This window comes from Giraffa tippelskirchi, chromosome 3, assembly GCF_054371585.1.
Source record: "Giraffa tippelskirchi isolate mGirTip1 chromosome 3, T2T-mGirTip1v1.2.pri, whole genome shotgun sequence".
NCBI classification, from domain to species: domain Eukaryota; kingdom Metazoa; phylum Chordata; class Mammalia; order Artiodactyla; family Giraffidae; genus Giraffa; species Giraffa tippelskirchi.
This window is the reverse complement of record NC_137277.1, coordinates 148,078,143-148,101,929: the sequence shown is the minus strand read 5'-3', so window position 1 is coordinate 148,101,929 and position 23,787 is coordinate 148,078,143. Positions and strand designations below refer to the sequence as shown.

The following is a 23,787-nucleotide window of genomic DNA, read 5'->3' as shown; positions in this document are numbered from 1 at the left end:
TAGATGTTAAAATTGTTAATTTACACTTAATAGTTAGCTGTAATTACTTTGGTTTATGTTTGGTATGAGAAGAGGCATACTGTTTTCCAGAATTGTGTACCATTTTGCAGTCCCACCAGCAATGTATGATAGTTCCAGTTTCTCAACATCTTTACCTACTCTTTTTCCATCTTTTTTATTATATCTATCTTAGTGGGTATGGAAAATGGTATCTCATTGTGCTGTTGTTTTTGCTATATATTTTACTCTTTTGTACAGTCAACTATATCAGAAATACACACTTTTTTTTTTTTTTTCAAAGTTAAACATGCATTAGTTCTACAGAGTTTATTAAGAAAAACTGCAGTCTCTGGCTCCCCCTCCCTTCCACTTCTCCTTTCCTAGGTGTAAAAACTTTTAACCAGTGGTTCTCAACCAGGGCACTTCTGCCCCTTCAGCGAACATTTGTCAGCATCTGGAGACTTGTTTGATTGTCACAACTGAGTGAGAGGGAAGACTACTACAAGCATCTCAAGTGTACAAGTCAGGGATGCTGTTCAGCATCCTACCACGCCTGGGCTGCCCACAACAATCACTTATCTAGGCCAAAATGTCGATAGTGCTGAGGTTGAAAAATCTTGCTATTAATATTTACCATCTTTGTAGTAATTTACTGCTTTAAAATTTTTCACTTTGGGGCATTATCTAATCACTTGTCTCTATGAAAGATAAAAATTTAGGTTGTTGTCTCTCTCGTCCTTTCTTAGTATAGTTATCTTGTAATTCTGGAGAATTCATTATTTAAATTTCTCATTATTATGAATGACTTTTTTTTTTTGGCCATGCTATACAGCATGCAGAATCGTAGTTCCCCAACCAGGGATTGAACCCATGTCCCCTGCACTGGGCCTATGGAGTCTTTAACCACTGGACCACCAGGGAAGCCCCTTGAATGAACATTGCTCATCAGAGCTATTCAGAGCTGAGCTTTGTTACTGGTTACTTTTCCTCTCCTGCGTATCTTTTTGCTTTCCTTGAAGTTCATCTTTGACCTTTTGTTTTCTTTGTTTACTATGTGCTTTGTAATTTAGCCCTGTAAATTTTCTATAAATTTTCTACGTAGCCTTCCAAAACTTTGTTTATACCAGTTATTTTCTCAATTTTATATTTCTAAAAAAGGAGCTCCCAGAGCCCTTTTTGACTTACTGCAATCTGGACTGTGTTTCCCTCTTTGCCTGGTGTATACTTGTTATCTTGGTATTTCCCCTCACTATTACCCTGGGAATTCCCTTTGTCTTTTTCCAGTGTGGATGGATCCACTGTTTCTTGCACCCTATATCCTCATTCTTTGTTCCTAATATTCTGAAATTCCATGTGATATTTCTTGGTATGGATTTATTTCCTGTTTGTGCTGAGCAGTACATGGGCCTTTTCAATTTGGAAACTCATGTCCTTCAGACTGGGGACTTTCCTGAATTATTTTTTGTTAATTACTTTAGCCTCTCCATCTTATCTAGTTTTTTATTATTTGTCCTTTATTTATTTGGTCTTTTATTATCTTTCTTGTGGAGCTTTTATTATTTGGAGCTCCTGTTGTGGTACTCTTTCCTCTTCCATATGCCATATCTTTTTCTTTTGACTTCACTTGCTATGGTATTTCCTCAACTTCATCCACCAGTTCTGTTCCTGAGTTTTTAATTTGTCATCATATTTTGTATATCTGGAAGAGAATTTGACCACCCTAAGAGGAAAGACTTAAAAGATATGGACAAAATACATCATATTTTGTATATTCTGAATGGTCTTTTAAAATAGTTCCTATTTAGATTTTTTTTGTTTGTTTTTTTATTTTTGAAACATCATCTCTTTTTTTAGAGTATTAATGATAACTTGCTTTATTTTAAGTTATTTTTTCTCTTTTATGTTCATATTGTCCTCCAAATTGTGTTCCCCTGCTCCTGTTTCTTTATTTTGACCTCATTTTCCTGTTAATGAAGTTCATCAGATGTCTGATAATCCATTTTTCCTTACTTATGTTTAAAAGTAGGGAATTTAAAAAAATGAGAAGCTATGACCATGTTGGTAGGGGCTGATTAAGTATGAACTTCACAACTTCTCACTGGGCTGTTCATTTGGGGAACTTCCCAAGTCCGTACCTTTAAGTCTTTCCTCTTAGGGTGGTCAAATTCTCTAAAGAAAACTCTTCTAGTTTCTTAACCAGAGGGCTGCTAGCATTCTGATGGCCAAGTGGGGAAGGAAAACTTGAGGTCTCAGTATCCAGTAAGACCTATTTTACTTAAGGTTTCTATTTTCAGTATCTTTCCATCCAACCCACTCCAACCCAAACCACAATTGTGCTTGGTGGTTCCCTGGTAGAAATTTCTCTTTTATCCTTTCAGAAAATAAGTCTTCAGTTTCAGAAAATAAATCTTCAATGAACCTAGCAGCATAGAGAAGGAGAAAGGATCTGAAGATGTGAACTGCTTCTGTGTCATACTTTGAACTCAATTTTTAACTTTTCATTTTAAAATAATTTCTGACTTAAAATATTTCAGAAGTAGCACAAAGTAGCTACAAAAAGTAGCACTTTCAATATACTCTTCACCGCCTATGGAAAGCTTTTTAGAAGTACTGTGTTCCTGGGTCCTGCCCTCAGAGATTCTAATTGGGTCAGTCTGTGTTGAGGCACAGGAATATATTATTCCAAAATGTCCTTAAATAACTATAATGTGCATTCAGGCTTAGGAGCCACTTTCTTAGTGATTGTACAGATTAAGAAAGCATTCATTTATTCATTCAATAAAAATTAATTGAGCAATAATAATGTATTAAACACCATGTCTGACACTAGAGTTAGAGATGAGTAAATTAGGGTCTCTGTCCTAAAGTTGCATATTACTGAATGGATAAAACAGAGGTAGAGACAGAGAACTGATTTAGTGGGATAAATACTGTACTAGAGCTGTAAAGATGAACAGTTTTTGTTTGTTTTAGTTGGGAGAATTAAGAATGTCTTTATGTCTGAAATTAAAATTTGAGCCAGGATTTGAAACCTTAGTAGGAGTTTTCCAAGTGAAAAGTGTCATAGTAAGAAAGGGTAGCATCGGTAAAAGCAAGGAATTATGAAAAATTATGACATTATTCTTGGAATGATACAAGAAAACTGTTATCATACGGTGTATGTGGTAGACAGTGGAGGGAAATAAGGTTGGAGAGGTAGGTTGAGGGTGGATTTTTAAAAGACCTTGTATGCCTTGATGAGTTTGGGCTTTACAATGCAGTCAGTACTAACAGTGGATTAATGCAGATAGGAGAGTCATCTATTCAAGCATGATGGGGGATTTTTGAGGAAGAAAATATAGATGGCAGCAAGTGCTGTGACCTTTAACAAGGCAAATGGAAATAGGGAAATTATTGAGGAGGATATTACAATGATCTGATTGAGAAATAATGAAAGTATTAAGGCATTGTTATAACCATCCAATGAAGAAATCATTTACTACAGTCTGTAAGTAGAAATAATTATTTGTGATCTTTTTCTCCTTGTTTTTGTTTTTTCTAGGTTTGAAGTCCTGAGTTTTCTCATGTTATGTTATAATTCTGCTATCGTGTACATGCCTGCTTCATCTTACCAGTCTCTTTGCCGAATGGGCTCCAGGTAAGCAGAATACTTATCATTATTTCATACATTTTTCTTGAGCACATTCTCGCTGGTAGGCACTGTTCTAACTCCTGGTGATACAGCAGTAAACAAAACTCAGGGAACTTATATTCCTGTAGGAATTCCTTATCATTCCTTATACATCATGACTTCTTGAAAATACTTCAGTATTAAAGAAGTATTTCGTAGCTCAACATCAAGCTAAGCCAAGATGATTTAGGTTCAAGGTGGTTTATTGATATACTTGATCACTGCCTGGATGCCAGTTTTTATAAATCACTTCGAGTGTTTTGAATAAGTAGTCTTCTCTGTAGAGAAAGTAAAGAAATGTGAACTTTTTCCTTTTTGTATCTCACAAATAACTGTCTCTTCTTTGGATGAGATTAGCAGTAGCATCAATTATGTGTATATCTCATTTATATTTGTGTATTCTAATCTTCGGAGAAGGCAATGGCACCCCACTCCAGCACTCTTGCCTAGAAAATCCCATGGATGGAGGAGCCTGGTAGGTTACAGTCCATGGGGTCGCTAGGAGTCGGACACGACTGAGCAACTTCACTTTCACTTTTCCCTTTCATGCACTGGAGAAGGAAATGGCAACCCACTCCAGTATTCTTGCCTGGAGAATCCTAGGGACGGTGGAGCCTGGTGAGCTGCCGTCCATGGGGTCGCACAGAGTCGGACACAACTGAAGTGACTTAGCAGCAGCATTCTAATCTTTACCAAACCAGAATTTCTAACAATTTGAACAGACCTGAGCTAAAATTTATATTTCCACTATTGAAAAAAAAATTAATATAAATTGGTTTGGAGACAGAGGACGGGAATTTTAATTATAGAAGGAACACTCAATTTATCCTGCCCAGTTGATTTTTATTTGAGGAAATGCAAATAAAAAGGGTGAGCCTTCTCTACCCCCTGAAAGTTAAACGCTGTGTTAGTTTTTCTATTGCCTCATAACAAATTGCCATAAATTTAGTTGCTTAAAATAGTGTACATTTATTATTTCAGTTTTCTTTGGGTCAGGAATCTAAGTATCACTTAGCTGGGCCTTCTGCTTAGGGTATTACAAGCTGCAGTTAAGATGTCCACTGGAGTTGCCATCTTATCTGAGGTTCATTTGAGGAATTATACACTTATCTTGGCAGAATTCAGTTCCTATAGTTGTAGGACTAAGGACTTCAATTTCGTGTGGACTGTCTGCTGAAGGCGTCAGTTCCTTGCCATGTGAGCCTCCCAACTTAGGCAGCCTACAGCATGGCAGCTCACTTCTTCAAAGCAGAGGAATAAGAGAGGATGTGCTACAGTCTTATGTAATATAATCACATAATCATGTACATGTATGCATGAAAATCATATCACCTTTGCCATGTTACAAGCAAATCACAGGTTCCATCCATGCTCAAGAGGAGGGGATGACACAAGGGTGTGAATACCAGGAAGGTATCATGAGGATCAGCCCCACATGCCCCACCCCCAACCACTGCTACAAATGCTTTGCACAGGTTCATACTGGTGTATTACTGAGAAGAAACTGTGGTCCTGTTTATAACAAAACTCACTTTTGCTAATTGGAGGTAGGCCAGTCTAAATTAGCTGTTAATTTGATTTATAGATTTGTAGATTATTTTAAAGTGTATTATTTCCACTTGTGTATAATAACAAGATTAATGACTAACAAAATTCTTGTCCCTAATCTACATGTTGTTTGTTTTTTAAAACTTTTTATTTTGTGTTGGGGTATAGCTGATTAACAAACAATGGGATAGTTTCAGGTGAACAGCAAAGGAGCTCAGCCATCCATATACATGTATCCATTCTAACCTAGATGTTCTTATCAAGAGAGTATATTATTTAAGCACTTACTGCGTATCTACAGAAAAATTTATTTATGGATGACTATTTTGGGCTCAATTAAACAAATTTGCTGTATCTCTAATTGGTAACATTTAGTATGGCATCTTACAGAGTTCCTTAATAACAAATGATGATAGAGTTTAGTAGTCCTCAAACTTTTACTCACATATCCCCTAATGAATTTTGAAAAACTTTATAGCCTTTGTACATTTTTAAGCTAACATTTAAATTTTTTATTCTTTTTTAAATAGTTGTAAATTATATGATTTCCAGTATGTAGATATTAACATAATAAAACAAATAATTTTTAATTGCTATTTTAAATGTATATAATGTAAATACACAGTGATCTAATTGATATCATCATCTATATATGGAATACATGAAAAATAATCTTTCTTCTTTAATAGTCTTTCTCCTTAAAATTGAATATCTATTGCACTTTATCCACATAAATTTTATCCTAATATAGTGCTGTTATACTTAAAGATCTTTTATTGATCAACTAATTATAAACCTCTGCCACAAAGAAAATATGTAAATTAAAAATATAAAACTATTTCCAGAGACCAGAATGCACTAAACACTAAAAAATTTCTTCTGCACTCACCATTGCAGTTATTCTAATAAATTATTAAAATAGTAGAGGTATGTAACATCTCTGCTAATTATTAAACATAACTTTTCTGAAAGCATCTTTAAATGAGATGGAAAATAGAGGATTGTTTATGACACTTTAAATTTGTTTTGAGAGTTCTGTATCATCCACTACTCCATCCTGATAAAATTTAGACGTGTGAAAGTTATGCATTTCTTTTCTGAAGAGGGAGAAGGAGGATTATGAAAGAGATACCTATTTGAGAAAAGTTGTTGTTTGGGGGCTTGCCTGGTGGCTCAGACAGTAAAGAATCTGCCTATAATTCAGGAGACCCAGGTTTGATCCCTGGGTTGGGAAGATCCCCTGGTGAAGAGAATGGCTACCCACTCAAGTATTCTTGCCTGGAGAATTCCATGGACAGAGGAGCCTAGTGGGCTATATAGTCCGTGGGGTCACAAAGAGTCAGACACGACTGAGCAACTTTCACTTTTTCATTGCTTTTGTTGCTATAGTCCACTAGAATGTGTGTTTTGTGAGAGCATAGATTTTTTTTTTTAATCTATCTTTTTACCTTTTACAACTGTATGCATAGGCCCATGATAGTGACTGACACATAACAAGTACTTAAAAAATATTTCAGTAAGTGTTGAATATGTGAACTTATAAAAACAAAAATGTTTTATTTAATGAATCAGTAAATCACACTTAAGTAATGTATTTTCCTAGGGTTTGTGTGAGTGGGTTTCCACGGCAACACGAAAAACAGTGGAAAGAACTCTGTGGTCGAATAGTGTTGGATCCCGAATTTATGGTGCAGCTTCTCACAGGAGTTTATTATGCCATGTAAGTAGGTGTACTGTGAAATTGTGTGGATTCTTTCTAGTCTTTGAAAACTTAATATTTCCCTTTTTTCCTTATTAGTTTCACAACATTGAATTTTTTGTTCCATGATAGAACCATTATCTTATTTTTCTAACATGAATTTCTTTTAGTAGTTTTAAATGAATTATACTTTTTATATCTGCTCTCTCAACAACTTTCTAATATTCAATACTGTGTTGTTAACTATAGTTAGCATGGTATACATCATATACCCAGGATTTTATCTTTATAACTAGAAGTTTGTACCTTTTGACCAATCCTTTTGTACCCTTTCTGCCTGCCTCTGGCAACCACCAATCTTTCTGTATCTATGAGTTCAGTTGCTATTTTGTTTTGTTTTGTTTTAGATTCCACATGTACATGAATGAGGTTATATAGCATTTGTCTTTGTCTGACTTATTTCACTTGGCATGATGCCCTCAAGACCCATCTATGTTGTCACAAATGGCAGGATTTCCTTCCTTTTTTTTGACCATGTGGCATGTGGGAGTTCCCCAACTAGGGATCAAATATATTCCCCCTGCATTAGAAGTGTGGAGTCTTAAGTCCTAGGATTTCCTCCTTCTTTTAAATGAATAATATTCTATCGTGTGTACATAATTGTATATATAACATGTGTGTGTATAATAAGTATATATACACTTATGTGTACATACACACTTTATTTTCTTTATCCATCATCATATGTATGTATAATAAATATATTTATACTCATATATACATGAATAGCCCATGTTTTCTTTATCCATTCATCTGTGTGTTTGTCTAATACATACTTATTATTCAGTTGCTTAGTCATGTCCGACTCTTTGCAACTCCATGAATTGCAGCACGTCAGGCTTCTTTGTTGATAGTTATCTCCCTGAGTTTGCTCAAACTCATGTCCATTGAGTCAGTGATGCCATCCAACCATCTCATCCTCTGTCACCCCCTTCTACTCTTGCCCTCAATTTTTCCCAGCATCAGGGTCTTTGCCAGTGAGTCAGCTCTTTGCATCAGGTGGCTAGAGTGTTGGAGCTTCAGCTTCAACATCAGTCCTTCCAATAAATATTCAAGGTTGATTTCCTTTAGGATTGACTGGTTCTATCTTCTTGCTGTCCAAGGGACTCTGAAGAGTTGTCTCTGGCACCACAGTTCAAAAGTGTCAGTTCTTCAGTGTTCATTCTTCTTTATGGTCCAACTCTCACATCCATACATGACTATTGGAAAAACCATAGCTTTGACTATACGGACCTTTGTTGGCAAAGTGATGTCTCTGCTTTTTAATACACTGTCGAGATTTGTCATAGCTATTCTTCCAAGGAGCAAAGCGTCTTCTAATTTTGTGGGTGCAGTCACCATCCACAGTGATTTTGGAGCCCAAGAAAATGAAATCTGACACTATTTCCACATTTTCCCTATCTATTTGCCATGAAGTGATAGGACCAGATCCATGATCTTCGTTTTTTGAATGTTGAGTTGTAAGCCAGCCTTTTCACTCTCCTCTTTCACCTTCATCAGAAGGCACTTAGTTCCTCGTCACTTTCTGCCATTAAAGTGGTATCATCTGCATATCTGAGGTTGTTGATATTTCTTCCGGCAATCCTTATACATACTTATATATGCATATATGCCACATTTTTTTTATCCTTTAATTGTTAATTTACAATTAGATTGTTTCCATGTCTTGGCTGTTGTATATAATGCTCCAGTGAACATGGGGGTGCAAGATATCTTTTTAAGATAGTGATTAAGTTTCTTTCCAATGCATAATAGAAGTGGAATTGCTGGATCATATGGTAGTTCTATTTTTAGTTTTCTTAGGAATCTCCATATTGTTTTCCATAGTTGTTCCACCAATTTACACTTCTACCAGTAATGCACAGGGTTCCCTTTTCTGCACATCCTTGTCAACATTTGTTATTTCTTGTTTTTTTGATACTAACCATTCTGACAGATGTGAGATGATGCTGATTTGCATTTCCCTAGTGATTAGTGACATAGAGTGCTTTTTCATATACCTGTTGGCCATTTGTATGTCTTCTTTGGGAAAAAGTCTATTCAATTCTCTGCCTATTTTTAATTGGATTACTTGTTTTTTTTCCTATTGACCTGTATGAGTTGTTTATATATTTTTTATATTAACTCCTTGTCATAAAATTGATTTGCATATATTTTCTCCCGTCCCAAAAGTGCCTTTTCATTTTGTTGATGATTTTCTTTGCTGTGCAGAAGCTTTTAGTTCAGTGTAGTCCCACTTGTTTATTTTTGCCTTTGTTGCCTCTGCTTTTGATGTCAAATCCAAAAAATAATTGATGGGACCAATGTCCAGCATTCGTCTTATAAGCAATAAGGGGCTTATTGCTTTTGTTTTCTTTTAGGAGTTTTGTGTTTTCAGATTTTACATTGAAGTCTTTAATCCATTTTTAGTTGATGTGTGATAAGAGACAGTTGTCTAGTTTCCCTCTTTTTGCATGTGGCTGTCCAGTTATCCCAGCACCATTTATTGAAAACACTATCCTTTTACCTTTTTTATATTCTCATATTTGTTTAAATTAATTGATCATATACATATATGTTTATTTCTCAGCTCTCCATTCTGTTCGTTTGATCTATATGTATTTTTATGCCAGTACCGTACTGTTTGGAGAAGGAAATGGCAATCCACTCCAGTATTCTTGCCTGGAGAATCCCACGGACAGAGGAGCCTGACAGGCTACAGTCCATGGGGTCGCAAGAGTCGGACACGACTTAGCGACTAAACTACTAACTACTACTACTACCATACTGCTTTTATTACTAAAACGTTTTGATACAGTTTGCAGTTAGTAAGTATCATGTCTCCATGTTTATTGTTCTTTCTCAGGGTTGCTTTGGCTATTCATTGTTCTTCGTGGTTCCATATAAATTCTAAGATTGTTCTGTTTCTGTGAAGAATGTCACTGAACTTTGATAGGCATTATATTGAATTTGTAGATTTCTTTGGGTAGTGTGGACATTTTAACAATTTTAATTCTTTCAGTCCTTGAGCATGGAATATCCTTCTGTTTGTGTGTTCTTCAGTTTCTCTCATTGAAGTCTTATATGAAAATCATAAGTGTACTGTGTTCAGGTCTTTCACCTCCTTAGTTAAATCTATTCCCAGGTATTTTTTATGCAGTTGTCAATGGGATGGTTTTCTTAATTTCTCTTTCTGATAGTTTGTTACTAGTAGCTTCCCTGATAGTTGGTAAAGAATCAGTTGGTAAAGAATCCGCCTGCAATGCAGGAGATCCTGGTTCAATTCCTGGGTTGGGAAGATCCTCTGGAGAAGGGATAGGCTACCCACTCCAGTGTTCTGGCCTGGAGAATTCCATGGACTGTACTGTATAGTCCATGGGGTTGCAAAGAGGCAGACGAGATTGAGCGACTTGACTTTACTGAATGGGACGGTTTTCTTAATTTCCCTTTCTGATAGTTTGTTATTAGTGCATAGAAATGCAGTAGATTTTGTATATTGTTTTTATACCTACAACTTTACTAAATTTGTTTATTCTAACAGTTTTTTTGGTGTTTTCTTTAGCGTTTTCTACAGTTGACTCTTGAACAATGAATGGGTTTGGGTGCCAGTTGCAGAGTTGAAAATCTGAGTATAACTTTATAGTCAGCCTTCCATATCCATGGCTTCAATCAACCACAGATTGTGTATTACAGTAGTTGGTTCTTACTGAAAAGAATTCACATATAAATGATCTCATGCAGTTCAAATCTGTGTTGTTCATGGGTAAACTGTCTATATATCATGTCTTCTGCAAACAGAGACAATTTTACTTCTGTTATTGTTTATTTGCTTGAACTTCAACACTGTGTTGCATGAAAGTGGCAAGAGTGGGCATCCTTGTCTTGTTCTTGATCTTAGAGAGATCTTCTTCTTGATCATTTGTCACTGTTGAGTAGTTGTTGACTATGAGCTTGTCATATGCAGCCTTTATTATATTGTAGTACATCTACTCTGTACCCACTTTTTTGAGAGTTTTTTTTATCATGAATGGATTTTTAATTTTGTCAAGTGCTGCTTCTACATCTGCTATTATGATGAAGGATTTAGCCTTCATTTTGTTAATATGGTGTATCACAGTTGATTAAATTGCAGATGTTGAACCATCCTTGCATCCCAAGATAAATCCCACTTGATCATAATATGTGATCAGTTGTTGAATATAGTTTGCTAATATTTTGCTGTGGATTTTTGCATTTATGGTATGTTTGTCAGAGGTATATTGGCTTGTAATTTTCTTTTCTTATAGTGTCTTTGTTTGGTTTTTGTACAAGGGGGATGCTGGCCTCATGATATGACTGTGGAAGTGTTCACTCTTGGAAGAATTTAATGATTGATATTATTTCCTTAAATGTTTGGTAGAATTCACTCATGAAGCCATCTGGTCCTTATTGGGACCATCTTTTACTTATTGGGAGGTTTTTGATTACTGATTCAATTTCCACTGGGTACAGTGATGGGTGTGTTCAGATTTTTATTTCTTCATGATTCAGTCTTGGTAGGTTGTATGTTTCTAGGAATTCATCCATTCTCTAGATTGTCCAGTTTGTTGACATAATTACTCATAGCCCTTTCAGTACTTTTAAAATATAACTAGTCATTAAACTGAAGTCTAAATACTGTCACATAGTTCATAACCCAGATTTTCATGAATTCAAATAGATGACCCAAAATATCAATACATGATAAAATCCAGTTATTTTGAAGAGATATCTGTGAATATTTTAAATGTTAATATTTTTGAATTTTTTTTTTTTTTGCTGTTGTAGCCAAAAGTGGGATAGTTTAGAAATGCATGATGCAAAAATTAATGTGAAAATCTTGTTACAGAACCAAAATAATAGGACTTGGAGCAATAAAAAAAGATTATTATGAAAATGAGAGATATTTGCTAGAGACTGTCATCTGCTTCTCCATAGGTATAATGGACAATGGGACCTTGGCCAGGAAGTCCTTGATGACATCATCTATAGAGCTCAACTAGAACTCTTTTCTCAACCACTATTGGTAAGTTATTATATTTACTTTTTGTTAAATTTTCCTGCGCCTAAAAAGAGTACTCAGTTCAGTTCAGTTGCTCAGTCGTGTCCAACTCTTTGCAACCCCATGAATCACAGCACGCCAGGCCTCCCTGTCCATCACCAACTCCCAGAGTCTACCCAGACCCATGTCCATCGAGTCAGTGATGCCACCCAGCCATGTCATCCTCTGTCGCCCCCTTTTCCTCCTGCCCCCAATCCTTCCCAGCATTAGGGACTTTTCCAATGAGTCAACTCTTCGCATGAGGTAGCCAAAGTATTGGAGTTTCAGCTTCAACATCAGCCCTTCCAGTGAACACCCAGGACTGATCTCCCCTAGGATGGACTGGTTGGATCTCCTTGCAGTGCAAGGGACTCTCAAGAGTCTTCTCCAACACCACAGTTCAAAAGCATCAGTTCTTCGGTGCTCAGCTTTCTTCACCGTCCAACTCTCACATCCATACATGACCACTGGAAAAACCATAATCTTGACTAGATGGACCTTTGTTGGCAAAGTAATGTCTCTGCTTTTCAGTATGCTATCTAGGTTGGTCATAACTTCCCTTCCAAGGAGTAAGTGTCTTTTAATTTCATGGCTGCAATCACCATCTGCAGTGATTTTGGAGCCCAAAAAATAAAGTCTGACACTGTTTCCACTGTTTCACTACTGGTATAAAATTCAGTATGTAATGTATGAAGCAGTACTAATCATTGAGGGGGGGAAACAGGTTTATTCCATACCAACAGTTGGAAAGGAAACAAAATTGTTTTAGATCCTCTTCTTTTACAACATAAAAAAATAAAGTTCAAATAAATTAAAGAGTTAAGTGTCTTGAAAATCCTTTAAGAAAAGAAAGAAGAGAGGCTATAAATATTTGCTCAAATTTCTGGAGAAGGGAAGGCTATCTATATTTAAGTGATGGAATGCATCACCAAAAAAGGCTGACTTTTTTTTTTTTTTTTTTACTACATAAACATCTAAATTCTAAACCATCAGTTTTTTTGTTTTGTTTTGGAAGGGGGAGGGGGGCGTTGTTTTATTTTTTGGCCATGCAGTACGGCATGTGGGATCTTAGTTCCCTGACCAGGTATCAAATCTGTACCCTCTGCTGTGGAAGCACAAAGTCTTAACCACTAGACCTACAGGGAAGTCCATAAACCATCAGTTTTCTAAAACCAAAATTAATATGAACTAATTATCAACAGGCGTGACAAAAAAAGCAAGTTAATATTTAGTTTTATATAAAAATTTCATACTCTTCCACAAAATAACTATATCTCCAAAAGGTAAATGATCAATCAAAAAATAAATTTGAATGTCCAGTAGTAGGGGAGGAAGGCATTTTCTATGTTACCAGTAACAGTATGACATAACTCTGCACATCCTTTTGGTAATGTATATGTGTTTTCTTTGAGTTACTATCCCATCTTTACCAACATTTCCCAAGAAACGACTTAAAATTTTTTTGAATGTATTGTGAACACTAGATCAAGGTTTGTTTTAAATGCAAAGGAATCCGAACCCTAAACATTATTTTACAACAGAGAATCATTAAGTTATGTTATTTACTTGATGAAATTATATATTTGAAAATTAATATTAAGGGAACATGCTAGCTGTATTAATAGCAAAGTAGTATACAGCTATTTTTTTTTAATCTAGACAGGACAAAAGAAACATAACAAATGTTAATAGTTGTCTAGGTGATTCAGCTATGGATAGTTTCTAATTTCTTTGCAAGTTTCTGTATTTTCTAAACTTTTTCTAGTATTTTTAGAGTTGTATTTTTTAAATTATTTATATATTTTTACTTGCAACAATGTAAGAGTATAATTTTTGAGTCATTTTTATAGTTTAAGCTAAATATAAATTTATTGAAGTAACATTTATATTAATTCTTTCATATTTGAATTTTCTTTTTTCCTCATGTCAGCATCCCTAATTTTACCCTAAAGGTTACTGTAAAAAAAAAAAAAAAGATTGCATAGGGAATTCCCTGACAGTATTAGTTAGGGCTCTGCTCTCCCCCTGACAAGGGCATGAGTTCCATCCCTGGTTGGAGAACCAGGATCCCACAAGCTGCACAGTGTGACCAAAAACAAAATATAAGTGGACAAGAAGATAAATTACATCTTGATAATAACACCTTGCATTTGTGAGACTCTTTAAATTTATAATGTTATCCCTGTGAGTCTTATAAGTTAAGTAGAAGTGGCATTTCCAAGGCAATATAGGTAAAGAGATTCATAATCTATAGTTCTAGAATAATCCTTTATTGTTATGGGTCTCCAAAGGACCCAGTAAATGACACTCCTTTTCTCTCTTCAAAAATAGAGCCAGATGATAAATAGATAAAATAGTTGGTAGATAGAAAAAAAGTACCATCTTTATTGCTGACTAAGGTTAGATGGAAAGACTTCACTCCTTACCCTTTAGTCTAGATGTTGGAACAGCCCACTGGAGAGAAGGTTTGAGTTGGCAGAGCAGGTTTGAGTTGGCAGAGCAGGCAAGGGTATCCAGCTTGCTGCATTTCACTTGTCCTGTCCAAGTGGAGAGTGAGGGAGAAAGATGGTCCTCTAGGTCAAGATCTTTGCTAGGTCAGCACTTCTCAGTCAGGAAACATGGAGCAGCCAATAGCTATTACTTTCCAGCCAGATACCTCACTCTCCTCCACAGAGGGCAGAACTTGGTGGAACGTGTTTAGGGAAGATGTCTCCTCATGAAAACAAAGCTAATTTTTTTTATTATAAATTAAATTTTGCATGTTATGTATCATCTGAAGAGTCAGAAAGAAACTTACTCCAAATTTTCTTGTATCAGGGTTCAAATGTTAAAAACTCTTTGGAATGTATTTTCTCCTTGAAAGCCAGAACTTCAAAAGAGTCCATGAGGGTGTGTGACTCATATTTTTAAATGAATTCTCATCTTAGAAGCCTACCTAAAAGAATACAGACCAGTGGAAATATAAACATTTCTGACACATTATACTTTTCTATTTTATAGAACAACTTTTAAATACATAGTCAAGAAAGTATGAAAACATGAAATGTACAGTAAGCATAAATTGTATATTGGATGTAAGTACATATAGACTTATCATTTTAGGTTGCCAATGCCATGAAAAACTCATTACCATTTGATGCTCCTGATTCTTCACAAGAAGGCCAGAAAGTACTTAAAGTCGAAGTCACTCCAACAGTGCCGAGGATTTCTCGGACTGCGATTACAACAGCTTCAATCCGTCGCCATAGATGGAGGAGAGAAGGTGAATATAAAATCCCTATAGCCCACTCACGGGTTAAAGTAAATTTATCACTGTTTTTACAGACTATATTTATGCATGATATTATAGTACTCTATGTAGTTAAATTGTTTAGTTGTTAAAAATAGCACTAGAAATGTGGTTTGTATACCTGATTTCATTTTAATATAAATATGTATATATATTTTATAAAGTAGAAAGATGTTATTTAGACTGCTCTCTGAATGTTAAAACAGAAAATAAGGTCAAGTTAATTTTTTTTTAACTAGTAATAACAATAGAAAAGAAATTTCTTTAAGCCTGTTTCCGAAAAAAGGTACCTGTATGAGCAGTGTGGGAGAAAATTATATAACTGGCCAAACTAATGGTATAATACAAGCTATACATAAAATAACTGATTTTTATCTTTCTTTTCCTTGTCTTGTAAGTGCTGAGTCCAGCAGTATTTCATAGGCATATGCTACTTGAATAGTCAAGCTGTCTTGCCTAAGAGAGATTAATTGCCATTTTAATGATCTCTATTTTTCTCTCCTATTCATTTGCAAACCTCACATTGTTCATCTGCTGCCTTATGTGTGTGCATGCTGTGCACACACATGTAACTATATAAATAATGTTTGTGTTTATGTCATATCCATAAATACATTCTCTTATCTGCCTGGGTCAAAATGCTCAGAAAAGAATAGAGCAGCAAAAAAGCACTAAAATTTTATATGTTGAATCCCAGATGGCTTTGACTTCTCAAACGAGGCTGACTCGAGTATTCCTGGCTCCCCGATCCAACACGGCTCCACTGACCTAGGGATCAAACGTGTGCAAGAGGGGGAGGTGCTGGTGCACAGGACTCCTGAGCACGGCTCACCGGAGCCCAACTCAGCAGCAGCCACAACAGAGGGTAGGACAGAGATGAGGAGGCAGAAGTCAGTGAGGCAGTTGCTGGAGAAGGATTCTGGCTCTCTGTCCCCAAGCAGAACATCTTTCCATTCTAGTGTGTGTTTCCACTACCCCAGGGTGTATTAGACTCTCCTTGCAAAGCGCACTCCCCCCACCCCTATATGCTAGCACCAGGTCAGGTACAATCTTAGTTACCATTTGTGCTGGCCTAGAGTCTGCATCCCTGTGTAATTAAAGAGCAGCTTGGCATGGCTACTAACAAGGGAGAGGCCTGTCTCCAAAAGGTCTGCAAATGCTTGGGATTTCTTCATTACTGAGCATGTTTATTCTAACATCAGGAAAGGAAAAATGCAACCAATGGACCTGAGCCTTATTATTCAATATGTATCAGTTTTATTTATTTGATAATGTATTATTTGGAAAATAGGTGAGGAGAGTTTTAAACCTTTAATACATTATCTTTGAGAAATGGGACTGAAATGGAGCTGGCCGATTTGTCTCTAGTCCCAGGGTGGCCAATTAACAAAAACTTCTTACTTCTTTGACAGAATAAACCAGTATTGATTGGCTTCTTATAATCTTCAAATCAAGTTGCCTAGGTCTGAACTACTGACATCTTTCCTCTATAAAAGTACTCTCCTGGAGCACACTACATTTTTATCATATATTGTAAATAATGATTATCTTATCTAGCTCCCCAAAAGAAGTGAAATGTATTATTTAGAAGTCATAAATCCTAATAGATCCTCGTTTATACAGTATGAGTATCTCAAATGAGAATTTTTTTTTACCCTTCCACCACCACCATAGCTATGACCGTTATCTATAAAAGAACACTTCTCTCTGATAGGAAAGTATTTATTTGGTGTTTAACATGGGATGCCATAAAAATTGATTTTATGAAAGAGGAAACTGGCCTAATAGTTTTTTCATTATTTAATGTATTGCTGCTGTGGAACTTGTACACTAACTTATGAAATATAGCAAGTAGTTTTAAAATAGGTTACATATTTTTATTTATTCCACCTTAGGAAAATCTCTTGCTCTTTGGTGCATTAAAAATTTGAGCATGCTCAGTAAGAATCTAAATCTACCCTCTGTTCCCTCGCCCATTTGCCCAGAGTGACCTGACTTCATTTAACAGTGTTGCATGTGCATGATCTAGGGACCCAAAGAAATTGGTACTATAAAGAGAACCGTGTGAAAGAGCCTTTCCTTTTCATTTTTTCTGTATCCCTTTATATTATCCCTGGGAGTCAGTTGTATCTTGTATAAGGCTTAAAAATAAGTGTATGAATAGATGTCAAATTCAGAGTTGGCCTAAATTGATCAACATCTGTTTCTCCACTTTCTTGATGACTAAATGAGCCACTTGAAGTGTATCTAATGCCATTGTTAGAATATTGGAGTATCTGTGCTAAATATAGTACAATATTCACTAACATTGATGAAATTTTAAGAAGTATGGGATTGGGTAGAATCATTTCTTCCTATATTAATCATAAGTCATACACTTTGAAAAAGCAAAAAATAGTAGTTCCTTTAAAATATCCTATTAAATGTTAAAACATCCTGTTTTAATATCTCCTATTACTGGTAAAATTTCAGTTTGTGAAGGTGGGGTTTAGCCATTTGGAAAAGGAATGAGTCCCATTGGTGTGTTTGAAATTTCTCAAGTTATTTTGCCTTTTGATTTAGTTTGATTGTAGCTTTAAATCAATATTAGTAAAAGCTAATTTATAAGGAAAAGCAAACATGAATAGGAAAGTTCATTAAAAATCCTTTTGGTTGTCTCATCTTTGGATCATGAATAGTATTATCACCCAAGGAGAAAATCAGAAAGGAAAATGTTATTAGACACAGTAGCCTTTTTATTCCTTGAGGTTTTTTAAACATAAATATGGAAATTATTAAAACTAATGAAAAGTTTTGGTAATTCTGAAGTCTGCTGGAGCTTTTGGATTAGCATCAATAATTGACCCTCTAAAAGAAAAAGAAGGGAATTTCACCTGGCACTGCAGAGGTTAGGACTCTGCTCTCCCAACTGCTGAGGACCCAGGTTCATTCAATCCCTGGTCAGAGAACTAAAATCCCACAAGTCATGTGGTGCAACCGAAAGAAAAAAAAACACATGTTATCTAATGGTTTTAAATAGTTTTACAGTTAAAGTTGTATTTATTACATGTTGGAATTGAAGGGAGAATTCATCACCTACCTTTATCCTGATTGTTAAGTAACATTTATGACTTTTAAAGCTGTATTTAAAATTATTACCAAACTGAGGACCATGCTTGTGATTAAAGTATATTCAGTGTTCCACTATACTGAAATAGCATTTCTTACTATATAAAATATCAGTAGGTTCTCTTGCATGGTGGTTTCTACGTTGTCATATCTCTTTTATGGCCATATTGCTTGGGCATCATATCTGCATGTGGCAAAATTCAGAAGCTAGCACTAAGTCTCTCAGTCTCCTTTCCTAACCATACATGTAGCCAATGACATATTTCTGTTCACTTCTAGTTTTATATTACTGATATTAATTCTGAACCAGTAACTATCTTTTCCTGGGCATTGTGGAGTTCTTCATAGTAATTATAAATAAATTGCTTAGATGTCATATAAATATAAAGTCTTTATTTTGATGTACACTATATACTGTTTTTGAGGAAGGGGTTGAGAGAAGTGGTGTCAGCTGCATTTTCATATGGCTTTGCATGATGAATAAAGATTACTAAACTGCTGGATATAACAAGAAGATGCCTTTTGCTCTAAGGATAGCCTATTTCATTCTTCTTTTGAAGGAAAGAAATAACTAATCCATGTGAGAAAATATTTATATTTTTCCAAGTACTATGTTAAATAAAGATTGTGTTTAAGTATTTTGTGTATATTTTACTTAGGTAACTTGTATCTCAAAGTGATTTTTTTTTGGATTTCTGTCCTAACAGTTTACCTTAGCTAAAATATTGATATCTGTATGTAGATTCAGACTGAACTTTCTTGCAATCTGGTAAACATATTTTAAAGGTAGCAAACTTCTGTCAGTTTTTGAAAGAAGCAAATGTTCTATTTTCTAAGAGAGTGTTGATCATACTTTCAGTAAAGGAATCAGGCTTTCTGGAAACCCCAAACTGAATACATGCTTCTTTTCTTACAAAATCCCAAGATAAGAATTCTTTTGTTAACTGCAGTTTCTGCATGAAACTTAATAGAATACTATAAGTATTTTGTGATCCCAAAATAATATATCTCGATATTTGAAATCTAAAATATTATATAAATATATAAAAAATTATTATATATTATTTATTATATTATAAAATAGTAAAAAATTCTTCCTCAGTATCCTTGTTGGTTCTTACCTTTGTTCTCTGGTAATCAAATATTTTCACATTAATTGATCAAGAAAATATGGAAACCAGTAAGTAGGCATGTTCATAAGACAAAATATGACTGAAGTTACTAGAAGCAATGTAGAGTTTTTAGAGTTAGAAAATGTACTGTTTCCATGTTAAAGATTTTAAAGCCATTTAGAAGCAATTAGCTGTTAAATATAAAATTTCATAGTAGTTAAAAGGGGTTTGGGGATGAGTTTTTGACATTATTGTGGGTGACTGAAATTAGAAGGGTCTCATTTTCAAATTCTATTTTATGATAGGTTAAGGAAGATAGGAAAATTTTTGTTTTTTTAGATAGATATGCTCACCTCAAATTGACAAGGTGTATCATAAAGTTTTACAATCACTAAGTATTGTATTTTACCTAGTTATGTGTCTAAATATTGATATTAATAGCATGCTAGACTTGTTTGTGAATAGTTTTACATAAGCTAGCCTAATTAAAGCTAAATGAACAGAATGAATAATACTAGAATTCTGTATAGATTGAGGCTCCTTCCCCTAAATTATTTTAGGGAAAGTGTTGGTAGCAAGGGTCATTGCTGACCTATAGCAAACATTACCTAGGAGAAAAGGTCAGTTGAGTTGTTATTCATGGCTGCTTCTTATTTAATTTAGCTATTGCTGAGTCTGTCTGATTTGTTTTTTAGGTGCTGAGGGTATAAATGGAGGAGAGGAGTCGGTAAACCTGAATGATGCAGATGAAGGATTTTCGTCAGGGGCTTCCCTCAGCAGCCAGCCAATTGGGACCAAACCATCCTCCTCTTCTCAGAGGGGAAGCTTAAGGAAAGTAGCAACTGGGCGTTCAGCCAAGGATAAAGAAACAACTTCTGCCATCAAATCCAATGAGAGCCCTCGAGATTCAGTAGTTCGCAGGCAGTATGTACAGCAACCAACTGATCTTAGTGTAGATTCAATTGAGCTGACACCGATGAAGAAACACCTGAGCCTGCCTGCTGGCCAGGTGGTGCCAAAAACTAATAGCATTAATCTAATCCGGACAGCCAGTGCTTCCTCAAGTAAATCATTTGACTATGTAAATGGCAGTCAAGCAAGTACCAGCATTGGGGTTGGCACTGAGGGTATTACTAATTTAGCAGCTAACAATGCTAATCGATATTCAACTATCAGTCTACAGGAAGACCGGCTAGGTCAAGCTGGAGAAAGCAAAGAGCTCCTCAGCCCAGGAGCTCCCTTAACCAAGCAGTCTCGATCCCCAAGTTTCAATATGCAGCTAATATCCCAGGTGTAGTCTTGATATCTTCTCTCATCTTTCTGCTTATCTTCTAGACTGAACATTTCATTGTGCAAGAAGACACTTCATCCCACATTGTGAAAACATTGGTCATCATAAACAGATCTGATTTAGTTTAGGTATCTTCATACTGTATTTTGTATGGAAACAGCAATAAGGTGTTCTTTTCCCTCTTTCCTATATCTCCTCTTCACCAGTTCCTTGTAAACGTGTTTGTGAAGCAGTAGAAAATGTTTGCGTTTTCCACACCTTCCTTTCTCCTTGGGTGATGTGCAATCCATCGTAGGCTGATCGGTCCCATTTCAACACTGTGAGACTGAGGTTATGTTAGAGGAAATGGTGTATATGATCCCTATGAATGATACTTTGGCTTTTGTTTTTTTTTTTAAAAAAAAAAAACGGGTTTGTTCTCATAATCTGTAGAACTATGAAGATAACTGGATCATATTTTTTCTCTCTTAACCAGGAGTGCCTCAGAGATTCTGCTATGACTTTGGACTTCTCTGAGTCTGTGCAATCATTTTCTTGAGAAGCATGGGGAAAGGTGGTAGACTGCTGCACTTTTTCATTAAAATGAGGGTGGCTCTTTTTTCCCCCATCTCCTTTATCTTGAGGATACAATGTTCCATTACTGAGGCATTTGAATCAAGTTGTGGCCACCTCTGTTGGAGGACAGGGCTCTAAGTTGATTGTGTAATAGATAATGCACTTTCTCAATGGCTCTACAGTCATTATTAACATGTCTTCCCTCCTCCCCACAAGGACATAAGGTCATTTCTGTGCTTTGAGTTTGAACAGCTAATAAATCAGAGAATCCAAGGGGCTTGTTCTATTTCCCAGGAATGATTGACACTTCGGTGCTGGAGTTTTATGGGGGGGAGGGGGCAGTTTCTGTTTAGCTCGTGTGGGATTGTTTGTGTGAGGGGAAGTTTTGATTGTTTTTTTTTCTTTTCCTTTGTGAGCTGATGATGACTGAAGTAGAACAAGTACGTCTTCAGGTAAAGAGAGGGATTTCTCAACCCACTTTCTATGATGTCAGACTATTGGAGAAACCCTTTCAGCTGCTTTCTAGATGTACCTAAATTCAGTCAGATATTTTGGATTAAGAAACCTGAAGTCCTGATAGGTCATATACTCCAAGGAAATACATCAGGGACAGATAATTGGCTGAAAACACTGACGCTTCAATGTGACACATTTTTATAGAACATTTCTACCAGGGGGTACTGACTTGATTTCTCCTATAAGGACCACACTGCCTTTGTGTTTAATGTAATGCAATTTGTGTACCTTCTAATCATATATCTGCAAAAGTTCTCATTTTTATAAATCTTTGAAATCATGCCAGTAAGCTAGATGTTGAATGTATGTAAGTAGCATTTGGTAACTGTGCTAAGAGGCTACGAAAATGCATTATTGGTTTCTAAAAAAATTTTTTTTTTTTTAGTTCCGATTTGGTTGGATAAGATTTCATTATGACCTCATCTGGGTCCCAGGCTCTAATGCTTGATTGAAACAGAAGAAAATACATTGGTTTTTGAAAATCAGTGTATTGTGACTTGAACTGCTATACATTCTTCCACACAATATTCAGAGCGATGAATGCTTTGTACATTTAGACATTCTTATTTTATTATTGTAAAAGAAAAATATACTGAATTTACAGAAAGCAAGTATTCTCCTAATTAACAAAGTTTGAAATATTACCTCGACTGATTAAAATTCCAATAGATTTTGATAAATAAAATAACCGAAAAATGCTTCTCGTTTTTTTCACACCTAAAAATCCAGCCCCTTCCGTTTTTATTGTAAGAGGTTTTTATTTTGGGGGTTTTTGTAAGGTACTTAGAATCTTTATGAAAACAGTGAGATGCTTGTTTGAATTTGGTGGTGTGTAATATTTTTCAGCTCATATGAAAATGGAAAACTAGAACCTGAGCTATTATCTATAACATTGCCAAAGTCTGAAGAAAAGCTAAAAGTTGATAAATAGAGATTTATTGATTTGTGTACATATATATGTGTATGCGTATGTGTGTGTATATATATGGTGTGTATATGTATATATCACAAAGACATATTTTAGATATATTTTCTTTTAATTTAACTAAGGGATTGCAGATAAATGAATTAAAAGCAGCCAAATAAATGAGGTGTAAAGATCTATAACATAATAAGGAAAGCAAAGTTTCGGATATGAAAAGAAAAGAGCATTATACTTAACAGGAGGTGAGATCTTGGCCATGGCTGGAAATCAGTCACTTTATGGTAAAACTGCCTGGTTGATTTAAGAGGCTGAAGGGTTGTTTTTAATTTAGCAAGTTGTACATTTATTGGCACCTAAATCTAGCATGCTTTTAGTTACAGCACAAAAAAACCCAAATAATACCAAATTACAGCAAAAACTGTAAAAGACATAATAAACTCTCCCTCTGATTTGTTAGAAATCTTATGTTACACTTGAAAAGTTGGTTTTGAAAAACTTTCAGCTTAGAGGATTTCATTTATCTCTATGTGTATTCATATATATTTTGTACACACACATACCCATTAATGTTTCATGACCCTCTAACATTTGTGTTCCATTCTTTTAAGTGGTATAATTTGGCCCCAAAGAAGAAACATTTCATTTAGTTCAAATTTTGCATTCGGTGTGTTAGAACAGATTTCCTGTGCAAGATATAGTTAAAATGGAGTGAGTCAGTCATAAACCGTAGTCACATTTTCTAAGAGATTTTTAAATATTCATTTGCATTATTGCATTTAATGTAAAATAGTTTTCAGATATACAACTGTTACAAATATATGCCAGCAATATTCACGCTTTATCCTTTAACAACTTTTTGTTTTTATACTTCCTAACTTCCATTTTAAAAAATTCTTTCATTTATGGACAAGCTAGTTAGGGAGAAAATACTTGTTTTCTATAATAAAACAATTTGATTGATGTTATCTATGCCAGG

General features: G+C 35.2%; 1 protein-coding gene across 21 annotated transcripts in view; it reads left to right on the top strand.

Annotated features, from left to right (window-relative positions):
- The window catches only part of HYCC2 (hyccin PI4KA lipid kinase complex subunit 2), a 62,645-nt gene extending 40,063 nt beyond the window's left edge, over nt 1-22,582 (top strand). For 9 of the 21 annotated variants that reach the window (XM_081581832.1, XM_081581830.1, XM_081581839.1 and 6 more), the window contains 5 exons: nt 3,542-3,637; nt 6,822-6,938; nt 11,913-12,000; nt 15,118-15,277; nt 20,220-22,582. In XM_081581832.1, the coding sequence (XP_081437958.1) occupies nt 3,542-3,637; nt 6,822-6,938; nt 11,913-12,000; nt 15,118-15,277; nt 20,220-20,821 (1,063 nt within the window). In that variant the 3' untranslated portion in view covers nt 20,822-22,582. Of the gene's footprint in view, nt 1-3,541; nt 3,638-6,821; nt 6,939-11,912; nt 12,001-15,117; nt 15,278-16,001; nt 16,170-20,219 lie in introns of all 21 variants that reach the window. The other 12 variants (XM_081581827.1, XM_081581836.1, XM_081581838.1 and 9 more) reach the window with 3 other exon arrangements.
- The last annotated feature ends 1,205 nt before the right edge of the window (nt 22,583-23,787 follow it).